The 23,746-nt window shown below is 36.1% G+C and overlaps 3 protein-coding genes and 1 pseudogene across 5 annotated transcripts in view; 2 read left to right on the top strand and 2 right to left on the bottom strand.

Moving 5' to 3' along the window:
- The first annotated feature begins 1,000 nt into the window (after positions 1-1,000).
- On the top strand, positions 1,001-4,035 carry LOC307167638 (dedicator of cytokinesis protein 11-like). 2 transcript variants are annotated; one of them, XM_079886898.1, is made up of 4 exons: positions 1,001-1,175; positions 1,942-2,064; positions 2,288-2,357; positions 3,020-4,035. In XM_079886898.1, the coding sequence occupies exons 1-4, from the start codon at positions 1,171-1,173 to the stop codon at positions 3,203-3,205; spliced, it is 384 nt and encodes a 127-aa protein (XP_079743024.1). In that variant the 5' UTR covers positions 1,001-1,170; the 3' UTR covers positions 3,206-4,035. The 2 variants fall into 2 exon arrangements, 1 of the variants encoding a protein (XP_079743024.1); XR_013822825.1 differs by lacking the exons at positions 2,288-2,357; positions 3,020-4,035 and having other exon boundaries at positions 1,001-1,221; positions 1,942-2,069.
- Positions 4,036-5,576: 1,541 nt separating this feature from the next.
- LOC307167282 (protein NLRC3-like) lies at positions 5,577-12,871 on the bottom strand (annotated as a pseudogene). Its single transcript, XR_013824089.1, has 5 exons — positions 12,782-12,871; positions 12,328-12,414; positions 10,288-12,090; positions 9,060-9,230; positions 5,577-5,751 (listed from the first exon to the last, which is right to left on the bottom strand). The product of XR_013824089.1 is annotated as a protein NLRC3-like (transcript).
- A 1,289-nt stretch (positions 12,872-14,160) lies between these two features.
- LOC307167601 (uncharacterized protein) lies at positions 14,161-19,173 on the bottom strand. The gene is made up of 2 exons (XM_079886833.1): positions 18,976-19,173; positions 14,161-15,443 (listed from the first exon to the last, which is right to left on the bottom strand). The coding sequence occupies exons 1-2, from the start codon at positions 19,052-19,054 to the stop codon at positions 14,293-14,295; spliced, it is 1,230 nt and encodes a 409-aa protein (XP_079742959.1). The 5' UTR covers positions 19,055-19,173; the 3' UTR covers positions 14,161-14,292.
- A 3,273-nt stretch (positions 19,174-22,446) lies between these two features.
- clstn2b (calsyntenin 2b) overlaps positions 22,447-23,746 on the top strand; it is a 63,363-nt gene continuing 62,063 nt past the window's right edge. The window contains exon 1 of the mRNA XM_079886746.1: positions 22,447-22,694. Within this exon, the coding sequence (XP_079742872.1) occupies positions 22,634-22,694 (61 nt within the window). The 5' untranslated portion in view covers positions 22,447-22,633. The remainder of the gene's footprint in view (positions 22,695-23,746) is intronic.

Below are 23,746 nucleotides of genomic sequence, written 5' to 3'. Positions count from 1 at the left end.
TGCCATCAGTTTTTTCTTCTTGTTTTTGAAGTACACAAACAGCAGACTCACTGTGAATAGCATGGCTATGTGTTTTTTGAGAGCAGAATATATTTTTCTTTCAAGCTGATCAAATTTTGCGAATGAAGCAAACAAACTTTGCTGAGTAATGCAGATAGTCAAACAGTGTTCGCTATAGCAACTGTCAACATTCAAATTTTTCTCAGCTGTGATGATGTCACTAGTGATCTCACCTAGGCCTGTATCTATAAATTGCAGAAATGTGTGTGTGTCTGTTATTCGCATATCTCTCGAACAGTTAGTCCGATGGATTTCAACCTCGACAAGTGTCTTGCTATGGGCACGAGTAAGTGCAGTGCCAAGTTTGACGTTGTTTGGATTAGAAATGCAAAAGATATTGTTAAATATATCTGTAAAAGAAGCACTTAGAGGGCTGTGGTTTAAAAATAAACATTCTGGCATTAAGATTGTTGTATTGGTCAAAGAAGCCCCAAGAAGGTTATGGTTTAAAAATAAACATTCTGGCATAAACACTCAGTCAGCTACACTGTTTACTTCTGAATATTATAGTTTGGTTCCAAAATGTGATAAATCCATTTTGATTAATTTGAGTAAAAAATGTGTTTTCTTTACCTAGAAAGTGGCAAGATGAAAACCACTATTTTCTGTTTCAAACTTTCACATAGCATATTTAGGTTATAATAACATAAAAAATTCAAATCCAGATTTTGATTTTCAATAAAACGGATTATTTTTCCCCAAAAATGCAATTGGTCCTGCTCGGTTTTCGTTGACTTTGAGTACAAGAATTGAAAGTTTTTTTAAAGATCCCCTGGGGTTAACGTGTCAGCGTGACAGAAGTTTGATGCTGTCGTGTGAGAACAAGCTACAGTCGGCATTTTTCCTCCTCCCGCGTGCCTCATCTTCTTAATCTCCTCACGTAAATGATTATATTTCGATGGCAATGAGCACTCAAACACACCAAATTCAAAGTGCATCAACAATTTACACTCAGTTATGTTGATCTGATCTAAGGATTGTTCAGCTAATTTCAATCCATTGTACTGAACAGAGAATAATGAAGTGTTATGTAAAATAAGTGTTAAATCTAGTAAATTCCACCCCATCCAGGATTTGCACCTCCACAATTTCTTCCAGCATTGCCAGCTGATGAGGTCAGCATCACAGGGCAATCCCGCTGAACTCGTCAAGTACCTAAAGGTGAGAACAAGGGAAAATTCAATGTCATCATTTAATTGGAGTCAAACCCAATATTATGGACTTTTAAAACATTTTAAACAACATAGGACATGCATTTAAGTTAAACCTCACCCACATGATTTCTCTGAGCTTTTCTTTGGAACTAATTTAGGAAATAACTGAAAAATTTAGAGTTGGTAAGATTTTTTATATTTTTATTTAAAAGAAGAAGTCTCTTATGCTCACCAAGGCGGCTTATTTGATCAAAAATGCATTGAAGACCTTAATATTCTGAAGTATTATCACAATTTAAATAACTGTTTTTTTATTTTAATACATTTTAAAATGATATTTATTCATGTGATGCAAAGCTGAATTTTCAGCATCATTGCTCCAGTCTTCAGTGTCACGTGATCCTTCAGAAATCATCCTAATATGCTGATTTGATGCTCAAGAAACATTTCTCATTATTATCAATGTTGAAAACAGTTGTGCTGCTCAACATTTTTGTGAAAATTTCATCTTTGATGAATAGAAATTTCAAAAGAACAGCATTTTATTTGAAATGGAAATCTTCTGTAGCAAAATAAGTGTCTTTACTGTCACTTCTGATCAATTGAATGCATCTTTGCTCTAAAAAAAGTATTAATCTCTTAGAAAAAAGATGAAAATCTTACAGATCCCAAACCCTTGGATGTCAGTGTACTTTGTAATCTTTTAATTTCCTGTCTCCTCTCCAAGTGCCTACATGCGGTGGAGGACTCAGGTCATCATCAAGTTCCTCCCTACGGTGCTCGTTCAGCTCTTTGGAGTCCTCACTATGGCAAACAAACAGGGTCAAGACATTGCTGTCAACTCCACACGGTGATTTACTACCTTATTAGTCTTCTCAGAAAGACACCAGCTGCATTACTGTTTTGTATGTAAACAGGCCTAGGTACACTATGTAACTTTTTTTTGTTTGTTCAAAATTTAAATAATGAGTCGATACATCATCCATCCTTCTTACAAAACGTGTTGTAGAAATGTGTGTAGGTGTAGGAATGCTTCCTCATTTTGACATTACTAATGTGCCTTTGTTTGACAGTGTAATCATTCACATAGTGTGTCAGTGTCATGAGGAGGGTCTGGAGCACCACCTACGCTCTTTTTTGAAGGTACGACACTAAGGCTCCCTGTTAAAACTGCCATTTTTTGGGGCCTGTTTACACCTGGACATATCATGTGTTTTTACTGATCGGATAGCGATCTGATTTTCTCTCTATACAGAAACGTCTGTCTGTCTGTGTGTGTGTCTGTCTGTCTGTGTGTCTGTCTGTCTGTGTGTCTGTTAACCACATATCTCTCGAACCGTTAGTCCGATGGATTTCAAACTTGACAGGTGTCTCGCTACGGTCACGAGTAAGTGCAGTGCCAAGTTTGACGTTGTTTGGATGAGAAATGCTAAAGATATCGTTAAATATATCATTTTTAAAAGGTTGTGGTTTAAAAATAAACAATCTGACATTAGAGGGTTGTATCGGTCAAAGAATCCCCAAGAAGGTTGTGGTTTAAAAATAAACATTCTGACAAAGCTACACTGTTTACTTCTGAATATTATAGTTTGGTTCCAAAATGTGATAAATCCATTTTGATTAATTTGAGTAAAAATGTGTTTTCTTTACTCAAATTAATCAAAATGGATTTATCACGTTTTGAATGCATCTTTGCTCTAAAAAAAGTATTAATCTCTTAGAAAAAAGATGAAAATCTTACAGATCCCAAACCCTTGGATGTCAGTGTACTTTGTAATCTTTTAATTTCCTGTCTCCTCTCCAAGTGCCTACTTGCGGTGGAGGACTCAGGTCATCATCAAGTTCCTCCCTACGGTGCTCGTTCAGCTCTTTGGAGTCCTCACTATGGCAAACAAACAGGGTCAAGACATTGCTGTCAACTCCACACGGTGATTTACTACCTTATTAGTCTTCTCAGAAAGACACCAGCTGCATTACTGTTTTGTATGTAAACAGGCCTAGTGTTACGTACATGTACGTATTTAGAGTGTTGAAATAGGGATATGTGGGTAGTTTGTTGTTGTTGTTGTTGTTGTTGCGGTGGTGTGTGTGGGTGTGTGTGTGTTTCAGATACTATTGGATCAATCTACAGCCTGTCAGTTTTCCTGCAGGATGATGACGTCTCGGTTCACCCATCCAATCACATTCTTCCACCTTCTTCAAATACCCGTATCTCTTCCACGTCCCCAGCTTTTTGGCTCACTTTGATTTTGCATTTGTTTGGCTCGCTGTTGTTTTCTGTGTGTTTATCGTTTTGCATTAATCAAATTGTCATAGTGGTTGTGAAGTGTTTTTGTTTTACTGTTCATCCTTGTTCAGTCATCACGTTGCATGTGAGGCTGGGAAGGAGGGAGCAGGTTAGTAAGTCGCGCGACATACATTGCGCACCACGTAGGACAAGTTTGAATTGTATTAGACACACTAGTTTTAGGAGAGTGCCACACCCTGTAAGTTTTGTTATATGGTAGACAGTGTAGCTTTGTTAGGGCGTCTTGACGCCGAAGACTTTTTCTTTTCTACATTTTTCGTTTGGTAGTTAGTTTAGTTGCATTGATCTTCTAGGTAGCTTGTTCTGTTTTATTTATTTATTTCATTTGGCATCTCTCGAGCTCGCCTTCCCACCTTTTTGTTTGTTTTTTTTAGTATTGTTAATTATCGTTTTTTTTTTTCTCATTGTTTGTAAATATTGTAAATATTATTTTCTCTTCATTTCGTTCACTTTTTGGGTTCTGTAAAATAAATACTTTTGAGCGGAGTTTTTTTGAGTCGATCTTTTTCCTTTTATTGCCTGGTCCTTCATAAGTTATACGCACATCTTTATTTAAATGTTATATTCCCTTACCCCTATCTAAACAACAAAAAGGGACGTAACATATGGGGGCTCTTCCGGGATAAACAATTGGATTCTTCCCGGTTATTTATATTTATTGTGTGTGTATATCTTTATGCTGGATTTTTCGGTAACAAAAAGGAAACGCTTGTGTACATTACCAACGGTGATAGTGACAGTGGCGTTAGTGTAGAAATCATGAGTACATTTGATTTACAGTCATTTATTGGTAAACCAACTTTGGACACATTTGACAAGTGCAGAAAGGATGATTTGTTAAAAATTGCTGACCACTATGTAACTTTTTTTTGTTTGTTCAAAATTTAAATAATGAGTCGATACATCATCCATCCTTCTTACAAAACGTGTTGTAGAAATGTGTGTAGGTGTAGGAATGCTTCCTCATTTTGACATTACTAATGTGCCTTTGTTTGACAGTGTAATTATTCACATAGTGTGTCAGTGTCATGAGGAGGGTCTGGAGCACCACCTACGCTCTTTTTTGAAGGTACGACACTAAGGCTCCCTGTTAAAACTGCCATTTTTTGGGGCCTGTTTACACCTGGACATATCATGTGTTTTTACTGATCGGATAGCGATCTGATTTGTTAAAATGGTTCCATTTACACTTGCCCACATGAATGTGTCTCCATAAAACGAATGTAACAAATTCCAGCGCTATATACTAATTAAATGAAGTTCAGTTCAGTGAAAGCAACAGATATGAGCTGCATTTTATTTATCATCAGCTAATCAAGATTAAAGACCACAATAAAGAGCGGCATCAGCAACTGGAAAGATAAAGTCTCAGTACTTTCAATGAAGATGATTGCGTTTTGAGCATCTGCGACTTACTTTCTGTTTGATTTGCGGCAGTGAATCCATTATTAAAGAGAAAGTTCAAACTTAAAGCACAAATTAATATGTTTGATGGATCATTAGATTGACATCTAAAATGTCACAAAACATGAACATATTTACTGCTCACCTGATCATCAAAATTATGATTCAATCAGGAAAAATAATCTCTTATTTGCACTATATATTAAATGTCTGTCTTGTGCAAAATCTGTTTTAATAAATTACACTATTCACTACATAGTTTAGTTTTACTATGTTACTTAGATCTGTGTGGAGTATCAATTTGTGTGTGTGTGTGTGTTTTACAAACACGTTTAAAAACATTTTAGAAAGTGTCAATACAGAAAAATGAACATAATTAACAGTTAGAATTAATCCAGCATGTTCTTCATTTCTCAGTTCTGACTGTGTTGAGCTCGAGTCTGTTTAAAGTCAAGAGATTGAAATGTTGATTGTGTGTGAAAGTGTGTATTTCAGTGTGACTCTCAGTCCTGCAGTATCATGTTACTGAGGATCAGCTCATGTGTTCAATCATTTACAGCTCAATAATCTGAACTCACAGCAGCAGAAAGAGGCTGAACACTTCAAATATACTTTACATTGTGATTCATGTGTGAGAGTCAAATATGATCTTACCTCAGTTTCTCCAGTTTACAGTGAGGATTCTGTAGTACATCAGACAGCAGATTCACTGATTTTCCTATTTTATTCCCAGACAGACTCAGTGCTCTCAGGTGTTCAGGGTTTGATCTCAGAGCTGAAGTCAGAGCAGCAAAACCTTCATCTGTGACACCACAATCATACAACCTGTAGAGAACAATGACACACTCTTCACTCTCAGATCAGATCAGTTTAGCAGTGAATCCATTATTAAAGAGAAAGTTCAAACTTAAAGCACAAATTAATATGTTTGATGGATCATTAGATTGAGATCTAAAATGTCACAAAACATGAACATAAAACATCTAAAGTATCATTCAATCAGGAAAAAAAAATCTCTTATTTGCACTATATTAAAAGTCAGTCTTATGCTAAATCTGCATTAATAAATTACACTATTCACTACATAGGTTAGTTTTACTTAGTGTAACGGTCACCAGCTGGAGTGCCCTTGAGAGCCACCAGAGGACACTCCACACCAGACTACCGTATTATCTCTTTGCTTTCTGTTACAATTGTTTCGAAAATGGTTCATTACTCGAAGCTTCATTCAGATAGAAATTGCAGCACCATCTCCTGGTGAAGTAAATGTAATGCAACAAAGCTGACAACCATAAAATGCAAGTAGGCTTATATGTTAACGCCCCATTTATTACGTGTTTACCGAGGCAATCAAAGCTGAAACAGTGTTAGTGCTTTTCCTGAGCCAACCGAAACTCCAATAGGTAAAATATGTTTTTCAGGAAAAAAATAAAGAAATAATAAAGTTAGATCCCTTTTTCTTGAAAATATAATTTCTGTTTCTCCTGCAATCTCTTATTGGAGTAATTTATTTAAAAACTTAAATTGGAAAAAGATTTGGTCCTTACAACAGAAATATTTTCTAACTAATAAAGTAAAAGAAGTGTCCTTTAAAATAATAAATAAATTCTACCCTGTTAAATATTTTATGATTAAATATAAAAGTAATACTGACACAAAATGCTCATTTTGCCAAGTTCACACAGAAACTATTTATCATTTATTTTGGTCTTGTTTCTATACTGAACAACTATGGAAAAATATTGAAATATTTATTAAAGATAATATCCAGCAAGATATATCAGTAACCTTTAAAGACATTATTTTTGGATATTTTGAGTCTGACCCCAATAAAAAAAAGCCTGCTTTGTTATTAATTTATTTTATTTTATTGCCAAATTCTACATTCATAAGTGTAAATTCACCAATAACAAACCAATTTTTATTGTTTTTTTGAAAGAATTTAAAATGTACCTTAACACTATTTCATCCTCAGAAAATAAGAAAGCTATTAAAACTATTTCAAATTGTAATGATTTTAATTTGTATACACTAAATGATGTATAAGATGTCTTACCCTCATGATTCTTTTTTTCTTTTTTTTTTCCTTCTTCATTTCTCGTTATTTTTATTTGTCTTAGTTATTTTATGATAATTTGTATGTTCAGATGACATTGTACATTATTACTATATTTTGTATTTACATTTTTGTAATTCTGATACAAAATTGTATACCATGTTTGTCATCTCTATTGTTTGCAAGCATAATAAAAAATAAATAAATAAATAAAAAAAACAGTGTTAGTGCTGTGAAACTCATTTATGTAGGTGAATTTTACAGATACTGATGAATTTCATGTGTACACCTTGATAATAAAACATTAAGCATGATGTGTGTGTGTGTAATTATTTCTTTAGACAAGGACAGAAGATCAGACCAGCTTAAAAAAGTTGGAAACCATCACAGAAATTCTAATGATTTCTATTAAAATACCAATAGGAACCATTGTCTTTTACCATTTAAACCACTGCAGAATTATTTTTTGTAGTGTGTTTGGGACATATTCCATTAGGATTTAATGCCCCCACCAATAGAACCCAACACATATCAGTAGAGACCCACAGAGACCACTATAATTCCCATTACAACCAATAAAATTCCCATGAAAACCATTAAATCCAATAGAATTTCTGTAATGGTTTCTATAGCTTTTTTTAGGGCAGTATCATGTGTGAAAGCTTTATCTTGTTTAGCTGTGGGAAGCAGAACTCTATAACTTGTTAACTGGTGGGACTGATATTTTTGTATGTTGAAAACGATGTGCTTGTGTAACTGGTTGTACTTGTATAATGTAGCTGAGGGTTTTTGAAGTTTCTGTCTTTGATGCATGTTTTTATGTAACAATGTTCATATGTTCTCTAATTAATAATGCTAATTTAAAAAGAAATGTGGCAGAGGGTGTGCTTTGGGTACATGCAGAAGGCTTAGACAAAGTGTTCAATTAAATGGTATGGTTTTTATTCAGAAATATTATTTTCTCCACAGTCTTTGGTGAAAGGCGATTTCTTTTTTTTAAAACAATTTCACCAGCTTTAGAGACACCGAATACTACAACCCACTGTGTTGCCATGGTTTGGCTTCACTTTTATAAGAAATACAGCCGCCAGGTTTCAAACCTGTCAACACTGGATTGGGCTGTCAAAGCAGTCAGGTGGTTCACTACAGGAGTGAACCAGTGTGTTTGCTTCAGAAGTCATTTTCACGTGACTAGTGATGTAATGATACAAGCTCCGAAGCAGTGGTTCATTGCAAGGACCGTTCGAGTTTGAAGCAAGCTTCGGAGCGTCGGTGTCAGACGTAACATCACTACCTACCTGTGTTTTGACCCATTGCCTGTTTATTGGATTACTTGTCTGGATTGCCTCTTAATAAAAGCTGTATTTGGATCTCCCCTTTGAGTCTCGGAGCAGTTTCATGACACTTAGATCTGTACAATGCAATATGTATGGAGTATCAATTAGTGTGTGTGTGGGTGTGTGTGTGTGTATTTTTCTATCCTGTTGGGGACTTAAACCTGAGTGCACACATACTCATGGGGACTCGTGTCACTGTGGGGACCTTAATTGAGGTACACAAGCTTATAAATCATACAGAATTAGTTTTTTTGAAAATGTAGAAAGTTTTGTGTGATGGGTTGGTTCAGGGGTAGTGTTAGTGTAAGGGGAGAGAGAATACAGTTTGGACAGTATAAAACCCATTACATCTATGGAGATTCCCCAAAAAAGATAACGAACCAGACTGAGTGTGTGTGTGTGTGTGATTTTACAAAATTAAAAACAACACTTTAGTAAGTCAATGCAGAAAGATGAATATAATTAACAGTAAGAATGAATCCAGCATGTTCTTCATTTCTCAGTTCTGACTGTGTTGAGCTCGAGTCTGTTTAAAGTCAAGAGACTGAAATGTTGATTGTGTGTGAAAGTGTGTATTTCAGTGTGACTCTCAGTCCTGCAGTATCATGTTACTGAGGATCAGCTCATGTGTTCAATCATTTACAGCTCAATAATCTGAACTCACAGCAGTAGAAAGAGGCTGAACACTTCAAATATACTTTACATTGTGATTCATGTGTGAGAGTCAAATATGATCTTACCACAGTCTCTCCAGTTTACAGTGAGGATTCTGTAGTACATCAGACAGCAGATTCACTGATTTTCCTATTTTATTCCCAGACAGATTCAGTTTTCTCAGGTGTTCAGGGTTTGATCTCAGAGCTGAAGTCAGAACAGCAAAACCTTCATCTGTGACGCCACAATCCCACAACCTGTAGAGAGATGAAAATCAAATAGCATAATTTAAACACCATCAAATAGCTTTCCAAAAAAATTTAATTCCAATATTATTTAACAATGTCAAATTCTTATCCAAGGTTCATGGTCAAATGTTTTTATTTACAACATGTTTTTGCAACAGTGACAAATGTAGCCAATCACAGACATGTTTGCTGATCTCTTGAACGCAATGGCCAATCAGGTGTTTCATTTAGTCAGAATCCACTCACTGTTTAAAACACTGGAGTTTTTGTTCAGTGCTGATTTCGGCATATTCGCAAATCCTAGGCTATACATAATCCATTGAATGAAAGTTTTGTTTTTCTGCTGCTGAGAGAACCGATGGCCAATTACACGCTGCAAAACGGCATGTCAAAATAGATACGCACATGTAAATGCAGACTAATAGATTAATAGAAAAAGATTCATATCAATATATTTTTGATATTCCATTCCAAATATTAGTAAAAGCAATGACTTGTAAATAATCTTAAATGTCTCATTGTACATTGCTATTCTTGTTATGGTGGAGCCGTTGCTACACATTACATCTGCACTCATTTCTGCATCTCACAAATTTCTGATACTCAGTGATTTGATTCTTAATTGTCAATCTTTTGCAAAAGGTTTAGTAAACTTTAAGCTAAACATCAAGTATATGTTTAATTGTCTGATAGTAAAATTTAAATATGGCTCTGCTATGTTAACCATACATCAAATGTTTTTAGGAGATTTGAGCTACTAGATAAATGAGCTGTTTCTCCAGTTGTTTGGTTGGTCTTCATTTCTTTTATGTAATTTTTTTTTTTTTTAAATTCAAATATTTAAATTCCCTCTTTATATGCAAGAACATTTGATTATTTATTCATACACAAATTTTCTGACTTTGTGAATGTCTAAAGGAATTTTACATTCTCACGATTTGGGAAACACATCAAAATAGTGACCACAGAACTCTAGACAACATCTGCAGCACTGAAGATTTATGAACTTTTGTTTTTCTAATGTTTTAACATTGAACTGATTGCTCTGAGTGATACATGTACTTACTGAACTGATCTGGATTCTTTAATCACAGGAAGCAGCTTCTGAAGAACATTTAGTTTTTCAGTTTTATTGTCTCTTACAACAAAATCATTAATATCAAACTCATCCAGCTTCTCCTCTGATGTCAACAACACAAAGACTACAGCTGACCACTGAGATGAAGAGAGTTTGGCTTCCTTTATTCTTCCAGATTTCAGATACTGTTGTATTTCCTCCACTAGTGAATGATCACCCAGTTCATTCAGACAGTGGAACAGATTGATGGATTTCTCTGGAGAGTCAATGGTCCTGATCTTCTTCTTGATGTACTCAACTGTTTCCTCATTGCTGTCAGATCTGCTTGTCCGTTTCATTAGTCTTTGTAGGAGAATCTGCTGAGACTCCACTGACAGACCCAGAAGAAACCGCAGGAAAAGATCCAGATGTCCATTTTTACTCTGTAGAGCCTCATTCACAGCTCTCTGATGTAGGTCAGATAATGAAACATGTTCTGATGAATTAAGTTGAAACCAGTCCTTAACTTTAGACAGCAAACTTTGTTTAGTGATTGAGTCAAACATATTTGTTGTTGTTTGTACAGGAGAGGTGCACATATAGAGCCGCTAGATGTTCCTGAATACTCAGATGAACAAAGCAGAAGACTTTCCCCTGATACCAGCCAAACTCCTCTCTGAAGATCTGAGTGCACAATCCTGAGTACACAGATGCTTCTGTCACATCAATGCCACACTCCCTCAGGTCTTCCTCATAGAAGATCACATTGCCTTTCACAAGCTGCTGAAAAGCCAGTTTCCCCAGTTTCAGGATCATGTCTTCATCTGTCATGTTCTTCTCATAGTCCTTCTCATGTTTGATGTTGGACTGAAGGATCAGGAAGTGTGTGTACATTTGAGTGAGAGTCTCGGGAATCTCTCCACTCTCTGCTTCGCTCAACATCTTCTCGAGAACAGCGGCTGAGATCCAGCAGAACACTGGGATGTGGCACATGATGTAGAGGCTCCTTGATGACTTCAGGTGTGAGATGATCCTGTCGGCCAGACTCTGATCACTGACTCTCTTCCTGAAGTATTCCTCCTTCTGTGGATCACTGAAGCCTCGTACCTCTGTCACTCGATGGACACACTCAGAGGGGACGAGATCGGCTGCTGCTGGTCTGGAGGTGATCCAGATGAGAGCAGAGGGAAGCAGATTCCCCACAATGAGGTTCATCAGCAGCACGTCCACTGATTTTTTTTTTTTTCATCTCGTAGAGTCTCATTTCTCTTAAAATGTAAGGGAAGACGACACTCGTCTAGTCCATCAAAGATGAACAACACTTTAGATTTGTCACTGGATATTTCCATTTCTTTAGTTTCAGGGAAAAAGACATGAAGAAGATCTGAAAGACTGAATGTTTTGTCCTTCATCAGATTGATCTCTCTGAACGGAAGTGGAAATATGAGCTGGACGTCCTGATTCTCTTTCTCTTCAGCCCAGTCCAGGATGAACTTCTGCACAGAGACTGTTTTTCCAATGCCAGCGACTCCCTTTGTCAGCACAGTTCTGATGGGTTTGTCTTGTCCAGGTAAAGGTCTAAAGATGTCATTGCATTTGATCGGTGTGTCCTCTGTTGCTGCTCTTCTGGATTGTGTCTCAATCTGTCTCACCTCATGTTCATTACTGATCTCTCCACTCTCACTCTCTGTGATGTAGAGCTCTGTGTAGATCTCATTCAGGAGTGTTGGGTTTCCCTGCTTTGCTGTTCCCTCATACAGACACTCAAACTTCTTCATCAGATTTGATCTAAACCTGTTGAGGACTTTATGGCTGTAAAATTAGAATACAACATTAATACATGAGTTAAAGAGGTTAATAATTTTGCCAACAGTTGTTAATGAACTTATTAGCAATGCACTTGCTAAAGGTCACAACCATAATAAACAAACAAACAAACAATATTTTACTTTGTGGTCAATATCTGCTTGCTATCATTCTGTTGGCCATACAGATTGTTGTTTATAACTGAATAATTTTAATTTAATATAAAGAAATGTAATAGCCTACCTGAAATGTAGTGGCTCACCCATAGATCCGTCACTCCTCATAGACACACAGCTGGGCTCTGGATCTGATTTCTTCTGATGAACTGAACTATAACAGAGAGAGATTAAATTGAATCCTTTGAATTACTGTATTACTATTAAGTTATTTAAAAAAAAAAAAAAAAAAAAAAAAATACATATAAAACACTTATGATCTTTTCATTTACACTGTTGATACAAAAAACATAAACTGCACAGTAAGTGCTTTCATAGATGTGTTTCTCTGCCTAATATCTATAAAACATGAATACCTAATATATAAAACATCATAATATAAATATGGCACATCTAAGCTCTGGTCTTATTGTTTTTAATAAAATTCTCACTTACACACACACACTCAGACAAACATGTTTTTGGGAGACTTCCAATTCTGTCAATTAAAGGTGATTTGATCTAGTGTTTATTCAAAGTACCTGCATCCTGGAGAAAACTCTTCATCTCTGGATGTCTGTGTGTCATCCATGATGAAGCTGAACAGTTGAAACAGAATCTGATCTCCAACACTGACTCTGGATGGAAATGACAAACAATAATTCAGCTGAAAGGATCTGAGTGTCAGAGAAACAGGATCATGTGACTCGGCTTTCACTCAAACCAGGTTAATTTGAATTACCAAAAAACGCAAATTATCAAATACATGTCAAAGAACTATTTACGTCCTTTGTAAAAAAAAAAAAAAAAAAAAAAAAAAAATATATATATATATATATATATATATGAATGCGGAAGTCACATAAAGCGTCTCAAGACCTTAACACTCACCTTGATCAACATTTGATTACATATCGATTAAAAAAACTCCTCCATCCGTTCTTTCAAGTAGCCACATACATGTACATTCGGCTTAGTTTTTATTAAGGTTATTATAAACCTTTGATACTCTGTATATAATCGATTCTGGTTGTTTTAGACGCAGGGTAGTGCATGTGTAATATTTTTTGTGGAGTTTGGACTTTGAGGACGCAAGATATAAATGAGTCACACCTAACAAATATGTGAACTGTGTGAACTGTCAGGTGTTTGTTGAGATATGATGAGGATCTGAACTTCTTGCCACACTGATCACAGCTGAATGGTTTTTCATGACAGCGCAGATGAAGATTTATCCTCTCTGCAAAACTCTTTCCACACTGAGGGCAGTCTTTAGTCTTTAACTTTTTTGAAAAAGTCTTTAACTTTTTTGTTTGTTTGTTTTTTTCGCATTAACTTTTTCTTAAATGATAATAGGAAATATTATGCCCATGACTTCGGCTTCTTTCTGAGTGCTGTGGGGCTTAATGCAGCATTTCTGTTTGAACATTTTCACAGGTGGCTTTTTATTTTTATCTTGTTTATTTTTATTTTGCTAAGGCTCTATACTTTAGACTAGTTATCTTTGCAGCAGTTTTCAAGACTCACCTTTGTCACTTTGATTAATCATAATACTGACATTACTTTAAAAAGATTTACACATCCCAGACAAATCTTCTCACTTTCTATCTTTCTTCAATTTGATAAATATAAGTTTTTGAAACCCCATTACTTTGTCTCCTCAAAAAAGATGAAAGATTTCTATCTTTACTTAGCTCATCTTTTTGTTCATTTGTTTCAAGTTTGGAAGTTTTCACTTCACATCAATCATTATTTATCAGACTAAAATAAAGTTTTAAAATTGTCTGTGCACAGATTTCTTAACATCAAGGCTTTTCAATTAAAGTAAATTGTAGAATAAACGGAAGAATAAAAATACATAAATGTTAGAATAAAGTAATGCAATACTTCTGCCACTCCCCAAAATGATAGAAAACCATCTCTACAAATCTTGACATTTAATAGCAACTGTATTTGAACAATAAAGTAAAAACAACTTTATTTGAACAACAGAGTGAAAACTCAACTTTTTCAAACAATAACTTAAAAACATTTGCATTCACAGAATCTCATATTATTTAATTGAGCAATGATAGCGACCCGATGTTTGCAGCTCCTCACCACTATGAATACGTGAGTGTTTGTTTAAGTGGCTTTTTTGTGTGAAACTCCTTCCACACTGCGAGCAGCTGAACAGTTTTTCTCCAGTATGAATTCTTTGGTGATTTGTCAAATGACTCGCTGCTATAAAGCTCTTCCCGCACTCGAAACACATGTGATCCCGTACAGCATCATGTACTTTTTGGTGCTGTTTCAAATTGTCCTGTCGTGAAAAACTCTTTCCACACAAAGAGCACTTATGAAGCTTCTCATCCGTATGAACCATCAAGTGGCTTTTTAGAATTGATGACGATGTAAATTTCTTCCCACACTGATCACAATGATATGGTTTTTCTCCAGAGTGACGACGCATATGATAGCGGAGACCTGACAACTGTATGAAGCTCTTCCCACACTGATGACACGTGTGCGGCTTCTCTCCAGTGTGAATCCTCATGTGTTTGTTCAGGTGGACTTTCTCTTTGAATCCATATCCACACTGAGTGCATGTGAACGGTCTTTCTTCAGAGTGACTTTTCAGATGCTTTTTGAGACGTTCAAGTGTGATGAAGGTCTTGCCGCACTCCACACAAGCATGAGTTTTCACAGAATGGATCTTCTGGTGCTTTTTGCAATTGGCCAGCCGTGAAAAACTCTTTCCACACACTGGACACAAGTACGGCCTCTCAACTGCGTGAACTGTCAGGTGTTTGTTGAGATATGATGAGGATCTGAACTTCTTGTCACACTGATCACAGCTGAATGGTTTTTCATGACAGCGCTGATGACGACTGAGATTAATCTTTTGTGAAAAACTCTTTCCACACTGAAGACATGCGTGAGGTTTCTCTCCAGTGTGGATTCTTATGTGTCTGTTAAGATGGCCTTTTAGCATGAAACTCTTTCCACACTGAGGACACGTGTGAAGCTTCTCGCCAGTATGAATTAGTTGGTGCTTTTTAAAGCTTCCTTTTAGTGTGAAATCCTTTCCACACTCAGAGCAAGTGAAAGACTTGTTGGTCGTTGTAGTTCTTCTGCTTTGTGATAAATTCTTTTTCGTGACATTATCATGGTTCTTCTTCACTTCATTCAGCTCTTGACTTTGCTCTTGGACGTCCATTTGTTCTAAAATAAACACATTAGGTATTTAGATTCAGTTAAAAAGATCAAGAGAAAGTAACAGAGGTCAAGTATGTGTTTGACTCTTATAAGACTTCCCAAGACTTCCCTCAGACATCACGGTTCGGTACAATAGTTTTATATAATTAGTTTATTAATTAAATTAATAAAAAGACAAAGACCTTAAGATATGTTTGGTAATTGTACCTGAATGAATTTAAAATTAATTTGCTTTAAGTAATTAATTAATTAATTAATCAGATCAATATATTTGGTTTCCTTAAAAATGTAATTAACACTAACTTTATTCTCATCTGAATTATAAATAATTGATTTCTGAATAAAATAATACTACCATTAAAAACACATTTGATTTTCTTTTTTAATCAATGTAACTTAAAAATAAACAGATTAGTGCTCTGTTTGAGGACAAGAAATTAAAACCAATGCAATATGATGAATGTCCAAAAGATGGCACTGACAGACTTGGGGTTTGCGGTTTGAGAAATATTTTTTGCTTTTAAACAGCGTGTGTGATTTTGGTTGGGTAACAGTTGTAGGTTTGTTTGTACAGTTTGAAAAGAGTTTACAGTTTGACAAAAGCACAATGTTGTGTTTTATTGTGAGTGTACACAAAAGTAAACACTTTGCAGTTTGAATGATGTCCTGTATGAACAAAATGACGGAGTATGTTTTTATGTTTCCACTGTTCGATCGCGCCCGCGCCACACACACACAATATTCCAGCATTGCAATCTTGACATCGCAGACGGAGGCGGAGCTACAGATTAGGTGTCCCTAAAGAACCCGCGTATCTAACAGTAGTTCCACATTTCATTAATTAATTTGCACGCGAGTTTTATTTATTTTTATACCGTGTATTCTCCGTGTATATTCATGCACCGAACCGTGACGCCCGTAACGTTTCGGTTCAATACGAATACATGAACCGTTCCACCCCTAATGGGTACAGATTTGTGAGATTCCGTCATTTTAGTCATGTTAGATTTGTCTTCTGCTTTTGATAGTCAACGATTCTTGTTTCTCAGATGGAGTCTTGCGTTGGCCTAGGGGGCGAGGTTTTAAGCTGGTTCAAATCTTTTTTAACTAATAGACGTTTTCTCCTCTTCCCCCCGAAATTTATCTTGCAGTGTGCCTCAGGGTTCTGTCTTAGCTCCTGTCCTGTTCTCCCTACATCTTCTTCCTCTGGTTTCTATTTTTAGGAAACACAATGTCTCATTTCACTGTTATGCTGATGACATGCAGATTTATGCCTTTGTCTAGGAAAAATAAGAGTGCTCTAGACAGTTTGACAGCATGTCTTGAGGAGGTAAAAGCTTGGCTTGCCAAAAAATTCCTATTTTTGAACTCAGACAAAACAGAAGTTATTGTTTTTGACCCCTCAGAAACCATAGCCTGGTAATACCAAACTCTGCTACTTCGCTTTGCTTCGTAGACAGAGTCTGGAAGGGTATAATTGAAAAGCGTTTTCTTTCTCACAGGGGGGCGCTTGTCTGAAGTTTAAAATCATTGGTTACCCGTAAGCCAATCACATAATGTTTGGTTATGATGTGTGTTATGTGCAGGCTCAGCCGCATCTAACTTCCACAGTAAACACATGTATGATGCGAATACAAAACCATCGAGCGAAATACCGGAGTGAACATGGCTGTGAACGACTTTTGCAGATTATGTGAAGTAAATCTACGCATCCACGGTACAATCAGCGTCTACGTCACGGCTCTCAGCCCGCCCTCTGTTCGTTGATTGGCCGGCTGTTTTCAGGCCGGAGGAAAGCGGGGAGAAAGGTCGCTATCTCAGACTGAGTACAGAAGCGAACTGAAATTGAGCGGAAGTACGAAGTCTGATGTAGTCAGGCTACAGAAACCAGGCCAAGACATGATCTTGACCTTGGATCTCTAGATCTATTTATCTCTCCGCAAGTACGGAATTTAGGTGTGATGTTAGATAGTTCCCTCAAATTCGATAAGCAAATTAGTGCTCTCATTGGATCTAGCTTTTTCTATCTTCGCTCTCTAGCAAAAATCAAATCTTATCTTCCCAAGCGCTCGTTGGAGACTGCGATCCATGCTCTTCTTACCTCGCACCTGGACTATTGCAACTCCCTTTATTTTGGTGTATCAAAGTCCCAAACGGCACGCGGCGAGATTCCTGACGGGAAAGAGGACATTTGACCATGCCACCCCCCTTTTGAGATCCCAAGTCATGTCTCAAAACTGATTTATTCTCTGTTGCTTTTAGCTTGTAATGATTGTTCTGTTTTAAACTGTGTTTATTATTATTTGTGTAACTAATTCCTATTAGCTTCTATTATGTGTACAGCACTTTGGTCGGCCAGTGGCCGTTTTTAAATGTGCTCTATAAATAAACTGAACTGAACTGAACTTGTTTGTGATCATCAAGTATCAGGTCTGCCATTCCCTTGTTAATACAACCAAATCTGGATATCAACTGCGATACAACGGTAACCTGTGAATCAGAACTACAGACAGGACAATAACATCAACACTGTAAACATAAAATGCCCAGAACTTTCCATTGCAGCCAAGACTTTTAATTTTAGAGCATCACTAATCATTTAGATGTATTGTCTGTATTAATCATTCCTATGCATTGAATGAAAGGTTTGCTCACTGCTCTGTTTTTAACACACACCTTGGACTTGTTCAGTATGCTAGTCAAAAAAAAAAAAAAAAAAAAAGTTATATATATTTTTGATAGACCTCGGTGGTCTGGTCATTCAGTCAGTGTGTGGACAGGACAGCATCTCGAGTCTGTGGCTTCTGTTGGTGTGAAATAATGTATGTCTAAAAGCACCAGATCTGGAAAAATTAAAATATGTCAGAAACACATAGTATTTTATTAGGTTATTATATTATACATTAGTAGCACTTGTATGTTTACTTGGATAAATGCATGTGCTAAATAATAATAATTAATATTATTTGATTTATATTAATATTATTGTATGCTCCACATTTGTGTTCCAAAAAGTTTTAATATGATGGACTATAAACTGCATATAGTTGTATTGTAAGGCAATTGTAAGGCAGAATGATTTAAATCGTTGGATGATAAAGATAAATATAGGTAGATAAAGCTCAATCTAATGTTAAGTGTAAACAGGCCAGTTCTGCAGGAAAATTTGACTCTCATTTATTTTTCATGTAAGTAACAGACTCTTTAAAATCCCATAAATGTTATCAACTATTATTACAAAAAAAAAAAAAAAGATTGTGCAAATATGGTTGTTCAACAACAAATATTTTATTAAAATGCATATTTTAGTCTTTGCGCTCAGTTAGTTGCTTACTATTATGAAACTTTTGCGAAATGGAAATATTTGCATGACTTTAAATTAATACTATTTACAAAATATAGAGTAAAAAATAAATTATGCTGTGTGAAAAGCCTCTCAAGGGCAAGGCATAAAACACTATACTGGTCCGTATCAGAGAACACAGAGTGGCATGTGAATGTGATATTGCGAAATTCACCAACCGATCAGAAAATGTACCTGCATTTGGCGTCTCTGTTTCCTGTAAGTCAAACATCTCCTTCATATCTTTGTCCGCCATCCGTCGACGAAGCTCCATAATTCAAACTCTTGAAACAGCCTCATCAGCGACACGACCATTTTCAGCTTGAACTGGTCAAACTCTCAGCACTGCACTCGTGCTGCGTTCGGGGCGTGGCTACATGCATCACCCCCGCCCACAACTACTCTCATTGGCTCGGTCATCTTTCACTCATATGTGCTCGTAGTTCATAAAGGATGTCTTGTCCGCGCTGCTGGCCGAGGTCGACGTCAGCACCTGGCGGCCATCTTGCCACAGTCAGCTCGCTCACTCGTAACATTGTGTTTTAATGGTGCATGTACTTTTTAAATAACCATAACTTGCTCAATTTTCTACCGATTTTCAAACGGTTTGGTTTGTTATAAACGTCAGAGATGTAGTTATGACACTGCATACTTATGAATAATTATAACCATGGACTTCCATATGAAAATAACATTGAACAGACAGGTGTAATGAATATACACACGCACAAGGTATTTATGTTAAATCAATATATAGGCTATTAAAACTCAGTGTACAGAATGGCAACATGATATATATATATATATATATATATATATACACACACTTTTATAATATGAATATTACTATTATAATAAAACATTCAGCGATTGTGTAAACAAACTTCTAAAAAGCTTTGGGTCAACAACAATCTTGTAATACTATTATGTCATAACCCCGCTGTTCCTGTGTAACAGGACCTGTATTGTACATATATCCACTAAGTAACTAACGATTATCCCAAATATAATCATAATATTGTCATTTCTTACAGGTGAAAGGTGATCCCACGGGCTCTCGTTTTGAGACTACGGCGATTGGAGCATCCGTAGGCTGCACAAAGGTCTGGCATCTTTTCTTATAAAGCCAGCAATTTCCTGTATCATAATGTAAGATGTTTTTAACAAACCAAACTGATTGGAAATAATGTGCAACTTAAGTTATATTGAAAAGAAAGAGTAATTCTGCCTCTCCCACTGATGTAAAATTGCTGGGTAGCAGCAAAACTGTAACGTTAGCTGCTACTAGGTCTCACTCAAAGCTTCTTGTTATTAGCCAGCTAGGCATCCAGCATCTTGGCTTTCTCACCCTCGGGAGGTGAAAGGGAACAATTGGGTTTGGTCTCTGCTGGTCTCGCGGCTTGGTGGACATGCTGACTTTTCATCCTCTCCAGTCCAAGGCTTGATGTTGTGGGGTTTTTTTCTGTTTCTTTAAATGTAGTTGTGTCTGTTTTATAATTAAAATACTTATATGTGCAAATTTGATTATGTTGTATGGACTCTCCATTCATGTTGCTACTCCTTGAGCCAAGGGGTTGTAACAGTCGTAAAAAAAGTGTCACACTTGGCTCCTTCGCAGTCAAAAATGACCGACATAGGAAATTAATGGGAAATACGAAAAAATACGAAAACTCAGAGAAACTTTTGGTGGTGCAAACTACAAATCAGCCACTGTGCAGAAAAAAAGTGCACATTAATGAAGGAGTGACACTCTAAAATATCAAGAGTGCAAATAAGACCCCCCCCCCCACACACACACACACGCACACAAACACACACACACAGAGAAATGAACTGGCAAGTCTGCAACAGCAAATTTTGAGAATATGCTAAATAAAATCAATAAATGAAAAACTACAAAAGAGACTCTCTCTCGCTCAAATGCACACACGCGTACACTCACACAATCTCTCTCTCTCTCTCTCTCTCTCTCTCTCTCTCTCTCTCTCTCTCTCTCTCTCTCTCTCTCTCTCTCTCTCTCTCTCTCTCTCTCTCTCTCTCTCTCTCTCTCTCTCACACACACACAAATAATTATTGTCTTTGCTCTTATTTTAGCCTAATAGTTGTTCCTGATATCTGTTGCATATGCAACAATACATAAAATAATTACAGTTTGTATGTATATAGTTAAAATAATATTTATTATTACATTTTTATTCCTCTTTTTTAACCTACAGCTTGATAATGATTGTTTGCTCTTGTTATTTTAGTATGTTTTTGCTGTTTGATCATAATTGCTGTTCCCTTCTGAAGTTGTATTACCATTTATAGAATTAAACTGAATAAAATACCAATTAATTGCAAAATGTCTGTATAAAGAGTTTTGAATTATCACTATCCATCCCTTATTTTGTTAGATTTTTTAATGATCAAATACTGAGTAACAAAAATGCTTGCTTTGTGTTCCCTTTCTAACCAAATGTTATTGTATGATTGTAATCATAATGCAAAACCTGAAACTTATCTAACAAAAATATCTAAATCTTGACAAAAAGTAATCTTTTAGAATGTCTACATATACATTAAAAAATAAAAATAGAATGGAGAAATCATGTCTAAAAAAACAATGGGAATCAAAAAGCCTCTCTATGTATTGATATAGGGAGCTACAGTATAGCCTACAGGTGGTTACACGACATTACACACGTTTTTTATTTTTTAACGCCACTGGATGACGCTTTTCTCACTTAAAAATGGATTTTAAAGGCATGCACTCTATTTTAATGTGAAATATTGCATTTATTGAAAAATAATAATAATAATAAAAAAATAAAAATATTAATTCTAATGGGAAAAAATGCTCATAATTTTTTTTATAATTATTGCATAGTACCATAGAAACCTTTCAAAATTCTAAATAATAATCAAAAAATATTATTGACCAAAAATATGGTACATTGGTTTTGGTACACTGAAAAAAAAAAAAAAAAAAAAAGTTACATTTTAAGGCTTCGGCCACTTTTGACCGCGAAGGAGCCAATGTGACCCCTAAACGAAGAGGACCAGAGGGGTAGTTTGTGTAGGTCTCAGGTGCCTCATTTATAAACGTTGCGTACGCACAAAAGAAGGCGTAAGCCGCTCTCTACGCAATAATTGGTATTTATAAAAAGCAAACTTGACGGGAAAATGTGCGGTCCTTCACGCAAACTCTGACCCAGACTGTTGTTTGTTTGTTTTTTCAGGCCTCCAAATTATCAACATAATCAACTTTGCTGCAAAACCTGTTTCACGCGATCATGCCTTTGTCATCTGACTGATGGTCATTTCAAAGGCTTGTTTACTCAGACTTGTACCCAATTGTACCAGACTGTATTTCACGAAAATGACCACCAGGTGGAGCCAATCATCGACTTTTCAAGATCCTTCACAGAGTAACAATATCACTATTTTCACAATTTTTGCAGGCTGAGTTAATTCTTAAAAATATATAGGCCTATATATATTTAACAGACAATTTATTTGGTGCCAGTGCCAGCAACCATACAGTTTCGGTTTAGAGAATGGCATTTTATTTGAAACTTAGCAATTGTAAGCGGTGGTCAAGTAGGCTAGTTATTGAGTAAATCTCTCTCTCTCTCTCTCTCTCTCTCTCTCTCTCTCTCTCTCTCTCTCTCTCTCTCTGGACTCAGAGTCTCGAGCTCTTTCACGCGACAGAGCATCAAATGAATTCACCTGAAATCTTTCAGCGACTCTTATTGTTGATTCTGCTATTTAATTTAGATACACATATGCTATTACGTTTAACTGATTGATCTCGTTGTGTTAGTGTGAGAAAGATCAGGAAGAACAGAAAGACCGGAGGAGTTTTACTACAATGAAACGAATATTGATCCTGATGCTCGCGCTCGGGCTGTCCTGCGTGCGCGCGCACAGAGGTAAGACAACATCCTACATCAACACATCTTTACTTAAAAATACGACATGCTGTATTTATGAGACAAACCACTTCAAACATAACAAAGCACTAGTAGTAGCCTACCTGAGAGAGTTTTTGATGCGCTTCTTCTGAATGACCTTCATCCTTTCGATCAGAGTTTTGAAAATAGTTTCTGCTTACAGTCAGATCATGTTAAACTCTAGACCTGCAACATTCTCATTAATTGTTTTTAATTAGGAGTTTTGATGGTTGTCCTGAGATTGAAGATTGAATGTCAGATTTGTAGATGTTTTTGTAATGAAACTTTGATACTGGTACAACATTTATCGCAGTGCACACTTATTTGGGACACTTATCTGTCACAATAAGTGTCATATGACAAAATTTGAGAGTTTTGATTTGAAAGAGTAAAGTGGTCCCGTTTGCAAGTGTAAAAATATATTATCTATATAAAATGTTTATGTTTATGTAGTGAGTTAGATTAACTTCAATTAATTAAATACTCTCTGCAATTCTGCTGTGATATACGACAATAGTTTACAGTAAATCAGATTTTGAAAGGGTTTAAGAAGGGTTTGAGATATCATGATTGCCTTTGTGTGTGTGTGTGTGTGTGTGTGTGTGTGTGTGTGTGTGTCTTTACTGCATAAACCTTCTCATAAAATAAATTGGTTTGGTAGCGTGTCGTCACACCAAACTGAAGATATTAAGTATTAAGCTTATAAATAATGTATCAATGCTCAGCTTCTCTCTTTCTCCTGTTCTTATTCTTGTCTTATAATGTTGTCCTGCCCTGTCCCGTGATCCATGTTTTTGTCTTTCTCTTTCCATTTTCAGTGTTTATCCATCCTGTGTTTCAACTTTGCTTGTTTGTGTGTTTCATTATACAGTTGACTAGAGACTCCTCCTCAGGCTGTTTGTCCCTGTCACAGAACAACAAATCTCCATTTCTCTCTTATACAGACAGACAAACAAAAGAACTGTGTGTCTACATTTATACAGTGGTTAATTTGGCCTGGAATGATCTGAAACATCTGGAAATCACAAAAT

This window comes from Squalius cephalus (assembly GCF_949319135.1).
Source record: "Squalius cephalus genome assembly, chromosome: 11".
NCBI lineage: Eukaryota > Metazoa > Chordata > Actinopteri > Cypriniformes > Leuciscidae > Squalius > Squalius cephalus.
The sequence above is the reverse complement of the archived record's forward strand: the minus strand, read 5'-3'. Positions and strand labels throughout refer to the sequence as shown.

What these genes read in the sequence shown, in the direction of transcription:
- LOC307167638 (XM_079886898.1), top strand. An exon ending in ATTGCTGTCAACTCCACACG is followed by an intron (nt 2,065 to 2,287) that starts GTGATTTACTAC and finishes TTTGTTTGACAG; the next exon opens with TGTAATCATTCACATAGTGT. An exon ending in ACCTACGCTCTTTTTTGAAG is followed by an intron (nt 2,358 to 3,019) that starts GTACGACACTAA and finishes CTCCTCTCCAAG; the next exon opens with TGCCTACTTGCGGTGGAGGA.
- LOC307167601 (XM_079886833.1), bottom strand. Translation starts at nt 19,054, where the DNA reads ATGGAGCTTCGTCGACGGATGGCGGACAAAGATATGAAGGAGATGTTT. An exon ending in AACAGAGACGCCAAATGCAG is followed by an intron (nt 15,444 to 18,975) that starts GTACATTTTCTG and finishes TGTTTATTTTAG; the next exon opens with AACAAATGGACGTCCAAGAG.